We start from the raw sequence: 6,676 nt of genomic DNA on the forward strand, positions 1-6,676 counted from the left end.
AGGGGACTTACTGTATATAGTAAAGTAGTGCACCTATTATATCTAAACTATAGGATAGATAGATAGGTAGATGGGTAGGTAGATAGATAGATAGATAGATAGATAGATAGATAGATGTCCTTGGATGTCTGAGCTTCACTGTGCAGAATGATGTATGTGCAAAGTTTGACACTTGATTCATCTGCTGAGGGAGGAACGTTTCTCTGTGTTTACTGAAAATTTGATTTTAAGGAGTGTACTTATGAGCATGATATGTTATATGGAAACTTGAAGCCTCCAGTTCACATACACTTTACAGTGAAGTACGAGACATCTTGTATCCAGCAGTTAAACTTTTGAAATGAACAATATTTGCATATTTAAAGATTTTGGATTTTTAATGAGGGAGGAGGAAGAGGAGATGCCATTTTAAGGATTTTTAAGGAGGTAATTGAACTTTCTTGTGGGGGGAAAAAAAACATGTCACACACAAATTATCATTCAAAGTATTTTATATGTCTTCAAACATGTCTGCAGGGGAGCTTTAAACTACCCAATACAGTACATCAAATAAAATTTCCTTCACCCTACAAGTCTAAAATTCAGCTGGCATAATAAATCATCGATAATATAACAGGGGCCATTCTACATTATTATTACTTTTACATTGGATGCATCTTGTTGGTAATACCCACTTTCCAATAACACGCATTCATAAAGTAAGCTATTAACATCTTTTGGGTTTGACCACTTACGTTACCACCATACGTTAGAAAATCGATGTTACAACGTTGTCTTTTACTTCCGGTTTTTAAATGACAGGAATAATACTTGGAATACTTATAATATAATATTTTTCTATTGTACTTTTGCTAGTTTTACTTAAGTAAAGGAATACTTCTCTCGCCACAGTCATATTTAGCATTCTGAATGTTATTCGTGAAACAAACAACTCAATTTTCCCATCAAATCAGACATTTATAATTTTATAAATCAGACTCTACTTGACATTATTTTCCTCCCGGGGTAATGACTCACATTCTGGCTCTGACTTACAAATGAGTAGAGTGACGCAGGAGTTAATAACTCTGCGCTGCTCTAAGCTCAGCCAGCAGACATTTCAACTCTGACTACCGCTCCGCGAGCCTCTGACAGCTCGCCCGTGACACTCCACCGAAAAGTTAGTGATATTTCTTTGGACGTGGACATTCTCAGGTAAGCCTCCTCTCACCAAATCACACTGCTCTTTATGTTTTTGTGTTGTTTTGCGAGTGAGGTTTTGCGAGTGTTTGTATCCCCACAGGTGACACTATGTGCGTGATGAGTGGTGTCGTATTGTGCCTCGGTGTGTTTGGGGCTGTAAGGTGGCTCCCCCTCACCTGGCTCTGCAGCCTGTTGGCGGGACTCGGGCTCTTCATGGCCTGGAGGGGTTCTTGGAAGTTCATCCATGTAGCTCTACGCACCATCAGAAGGGACCTAATGTAAGGTGTTTGTGTGAAATGTATGTGTGTCCATCTCCAGCTGCCATATTTGACACTCCGGTCCAAATTTAAATTCCTCTCAATCCTCCTCTCTGCCTTAAAAAGGTGTCTGGTTGTTATTCTGCGAGTGAGGTTCTCCATGTGCCGAAATATGCGTAACAGAAGCACCATCCCTGCTCTGTTTGCCCAGATGGTTACACAGCACCCGGACAAACCTGCCTTGATCTATGAGGCTACAGGAGAGGTGAGGGTATATCAGGGATTACAAATAAATTCTTTAGCTTCATCAGCAGCACCTTTACTGAGATGGAAATCAAACAGAATCAGAGTAAAATATTTCAGTATCTGTTTGTTTTTCCAGGTCTGGAGTTTCAGGGAGCTGCAGGAGCAATGCCATCGTGTGGCACACTGGGCCCTGGCTCAAGGCTGGGCGGAGGGAGATGTAGTGGCTTTGTACTTGGAGAGCCAGCTCTCAGTGGTGGCTCTTTGGTTGGGTCTGGCTATGGTCGGTGTAGAGGCCGCACTCATCAACCACAACCTGCGGCTGCATTCACTGCAGCACTGTGTTAGTGCGTCTGGTGCCCGGGCAATGGTGTTTGGGACGGAGCTGACTGAAGGTAAGAGAGTGAGTCAGTTACATGGAGAGACTGACTAATAGAAAACTACACTGTACAGTTTAGTGCAGTGTTCTTGCTTGACATTTTTAAAACATGACTTCTGATCATCTTTCAGCGGTGTTGGAGGTGAGCGGCTCTCTGGAGCCTGACATGGTTTTGTTTAGCAGTGGTGAGCAGAACAATGAGGAGAAGCACTGCAGCCTCCAAGCTCAGAGCCTGGACACCCTGCTGGCCTGCTCGCCCAAACATCCACCGAACTACACACTCAGAAAGAAATTCAATGGTAAGCCTCTTTAGTGTGTGTGTGTGTGCATGAGGTGCTGTATTGGTTAAGGATATGACTGTGTTGCCATATCATGCTCTTATGTTACATGTTAGAGCGTTTTGATTGCAACACCTTCTTTTTCTAAGCAAGTCTTTGCCTGTCAGAGTAAACTGCTGGTTACCAGGTTTCACTATGTGATTCAGTTCACTCACCACTGTCAAACAAATCATCAGCTCACTTCAAAGAAATACTGAATGTCACTAGACATTTAAAAGATGAAAGATAAATGTAAAACATGAAATTTGAACAGTTTTGTGATATATTTGTGCATTCATTTCCCTCTTAATAATTGTCTTATCTACGTTGTTTTTGTTATCACACAACATTCCCTTAGTCAATACTTTTCAAGTCTTTACTTGCACAGCCTGTCAGACATACGGAGGATATGCAAGGAGAGACAGAAACATGTTAGGGATTGATGGGTTGCATACCACACATGTGAAATACTGGCAAATAAACAAGAGGCAAAGCATGAAGAAGAAAGAGAAATAAAAAACCACCCGACACAAGTTCAGCTCCTAACAACTCACTTTTGTCCTCCTCTCTTCTCTCACTCTCCATTCAGACAAACTTTTCTACATTTACACCTCGGGTACAACAGGAATGCCAAAGGCAGCGGTTGTGGTGCACAGTCGGTGAGTTTATCTGTGATTTCATCTGAGCTGATCTTGCAGCATTACATTTATGAGACGCCTTCAAGGAACTAAAACAAAGCTTTTAAATGGTGCTCACAGTAAATCAATTTACAGGAATGCTGACAGTCAAATGTGCCCGATCCCATCAACATTGATGATTTGTTCAGACACATCTGACACATTTTTTTCAAATCTCTACCGCACCTGTTTTTGTCAAATAATTGCTGGCCCAGGAGAACTCGTAAATTTGTCTAGTTAGGAACAGTGTAATTTCGTTGTAATGAATCAGGTAGCAATAAGATATTTACTGGTGCTTACATGTAGGCGCAGTGAAAGAAAACAAGACTGTGGGAAACAAGAGAGTAACATTTGGGCATTTTAGAGGAAAGCAGAAATCAATTATACTCGTAGTATTTCTGTAAATGCTGGGTACTGGGTAACAAAACTGATGATTCAATACAGTTTTTCAGTTAAAATCAGGACCGTCAGTGTCTACTAATGAGCTTAGGGCTGCTGATGATGGATCTCACTCTGTATTTTCCGTCTGTCTTCAGGTATTACCGCATTGCAGCTTTTGGTCATCACTCTTTTGGCTTGCGACATAATGACGTCATCTACACCTGCCTTCCCCTATATCACTCAGCAGGTAGGCCTCGCATGGTTCTGTAAATTTACCTGCCTGTCTAACAGGTCATTAAGTTTATCCCACTCAACACATAGGTCATTGTGTGTTTTTTTTACATACTTAATTTATATTACTTTATTTTATCATATGAAATGACAAAATATGCTCATTTCCCTTTTTCCTTCATTCCAACAGTATTTTAAACTGTGGGAAAAATTATGGGATTATTATGTCCTTTCATTTATTATTGTAATATAACACTATAATGTCCTAATACTATTAAATGCCTGTAATTATCATCACTCTGAATAACATCATGGCAACAGTAACAATCAGAGCATGTCACATTATTGTTGTCATTATGTAAATGTCATCACATCCATCAGCATTAATACATCATTAAAAGTGCACTACCTGGCAAGTATCATTGTGTTTTTCGTTGTATGTGTGTATAGACATTATACTGAACTGTGTGTGTGTGTGTGTGTGCATGTGTGCCTGTTGTTGTTTACAGGTACTGTCATGGGTGTAGGCCAGTGTTTGCTCTTTGGTTTGACTGTTGTCGTCAGGAGGAAGTTCTCAGCCAGTCGCTTCTGGGATGACTGCGTCAAACACAACTGCACCGTGAGTCCGCACTGTGATCATGTGCAGTGACAGTGATGAGTGTTCAACCTGCAAACCAATTATAGTGTCTTAGTGATTGATTAAGGATGATTAGTGAGCTACTTCTGACTTTGTTTTGGTGTCTTGTTATATGTCTCATTGTGTGTATGTGTCCAGGTAATACAGTACGTGTGTGTGTATGTGTATGTGTCCAGGTAATACAGTACATAGGAGAGGTCTGCCGTTACCTGTTGGCCCAGCCTAAACACCCATCTGAGGCACATCACCAGGTGCGTGTTGCCATTGGTAACGGCCTCCGTCCATCTGTGTGGGAAGAGTTTGTCCGGAGATTCAGAATCCAACGAGTTGGGGAATTTTATGGTGCCACAGAGTGCAACTGCAGCCTGATCAACATAGACGGAAAGGTGTGTTTTGCATGTACTTTTACTGACTTCATGACTGAAGGATTTCCAAAACTATATCATGTCTCATGTACATGTTATATACTCTTACATGTTCAGGTGGGGGCATGTGGCTTCAACAGCCGCATCCTGCCAAGCTTTTACCCCATCAGACTGGTCAGGATGCAGGAGGAGAATGGAGAGCTGCTCAGGGACTCACAGGGACTCTGTATACCCTGTCTGCCTGGTAACAAAACACACACACACACACACACACACACACACACACACACACACATATACAAATGCACATACAAAAAGCCACAACTGGATAAATATATGTTTGTAAGTATCAACATTTTCTTTTTTGTCTTCCTGTCTCTCTCTGTCCTCAGGTGAACCAGGTATGTTAGTGGGGCGCATCAACCACACTGATCCACTCAGGAGATTTGACGGCTACGTTGATAAGGATTCCACCAATCAGAAAATAGCTCACAATATCTTCAAGATGGGAGACTCTGCTTATATCTCAGGCATGTTTTATTTTGTCTCTTTAAAATACAGTCAGAACAATAACAACTGGCTGTCTGGCTTTCCCTGCTCCTTTGTGTTCATACACGTTCCCTCTAACAGTCCAAACACAGGTACAGGACAGTATAAGACAGCTAGACTGGAGACTTTAAATTGCCCATAGGTACAATATGAGTGTGAGTGATTCACTGTCTGTTATGACAAACTGGGAATGTCCACGGTGTTTCCCATCTTTCACCTAGTGCATGATGTGATAGATCCCAGCTCCCAATGAGTGGAAAAAACAGCGAATGATAGTGAATAGAGAAGATAGACTTTATTTAACCTTTGGAAAAGAGTGAGGAGATGAGAAATCTGTCATTAAATTCATAATTGCCACATTTACAAAAGACCTCTTGTATGGTTTTATCACCCATAGACAGCACACCTGAATCACCATCATATTATATCGAATGATGACTCACTCGTCATTATTACAGACTTAACCGTCTTCTTTGTCCTCTGCTCTATGATCCCCTCGAGGGATGATGGTGATGATTATTTCTGTCTTCGTCTGTCTCTTACTCTCTGTCTCTCAGGTGACGTGCTGGTGATGGATGAATACGGCTACATGTATTTCAGGGACCGAAGCGGCGACACGTTTCGTTGGCGAGGGGAGAACGTTTCCACCACGGAGGTGGAAGGAGTCCTCAGCAGACTGCTGGGACATGCTGACGTAGCCGTCTACGGAGTGTCTGTACCAGGTGAAGAACTTAAAGGGGTTTAAGTATGTACTGCATCACACAGTCTTCTGTTCACTGCCTGACATGTGTGTCTGTCTGTGTGCAGGTGTGGAAGGGAAGGCCGGTATGGCAGCAATAGCTCACGCGGGAGGCCAGTTTGACCTCGATGCGTTCTTGATTGCCGTACAGAAAGCGCTGCCCTCCTACGCACGCCCCGTCTTCCTTCGGCTCATGCCATCTGTTGACACTACAGGTGAGATAACAACGCAAGGACATACAAACACACACGTGTTTGAAAAAAAAGTCACAAGTAAACTTATTTTCCTCTTACTTTGTCCTCAGGCACCTTCAAAATTCAGAAGACACGGCTCCAGAGGGAAGGATTCAAGCCACAAGACTCCAGTGAAAAGATCTATTTTCTGAACAGTCGTGCTGGGCGTTATGAGGCTGTTACTGATGAACTATACAGTGATGTCATGGAGGGGAGGGTGTGTCTATGAGACAAGAGTCGAAGAGGAGATATAGATGGCTGATGATGATGGAGTCTGTATATTTCAAAAGATAGACAGAAAGGTGTGTGTGCGTGTGTGTGTGTGATGTAGTAACAACTACAAATGAATGTGGATATATGATTGTGTTGCTGTTTTTGCAATTAAACTTATAAAACTATACCAAATTGAATGGATTTTTTAAATTTCTGACACTGCACAGTATCATATTGTTATAATATTAATATTTCATTAAGAATGCTTAAGCT

General features: G+C 41.8%; 1 protein-coding gene across 1 annotated transcript; it reads left to right on the plus strand.

Moving 5' to 3' along the window:
• Positions 1-497: 497 nt before the first annotated feature.
• Positions 498-6,595, plus strand: LOC137176477 (long-chain fatty acid transport protein 1-like). The gene is made up of 14 exons (XM_067582587.1): positions 498-1,194; positions 1,283-1,460; positions 1,566-1,704; positions 1,822-2,077; positions 2,193-2,360; positions 2,968-3,037; positions 3,592-3,683; positions 4,177-4,286; positions 4,481-4,690; positions 4,787-4,913; positions 5,062-5,199; positions 5,776-5,940; positions 6,026-6,172; positions 6,262-6,595. Exons 2-14 carry the CDS (start codon positions 1,291-1,293, stop codon positions 6,417-6,419), a joined length of 1,950 nt encoding a protein of 649 aa, XP_067438688.1. The 5' UTR covers positions 498-1,194; positions 1,283-1,290; the 3' UTR covers positions 6,420-6,595.
• The last annotated feature ends 81 nt before the right edge of the window (positions 6,596-6,676 follow it).

Source organism: Thunnus thynnus, chromosome 3 (assembly GCF_963924715.1).
Source record: "Thunnus thynnus chromosome 3, fThuThy2.1, whole genome shotgun sequence".
NCBI lineage: Eukaryota > Metazoa > Chordata > Actinopteri > Scombriformes > Scombridae > Thunnus > Thunnus thynnus.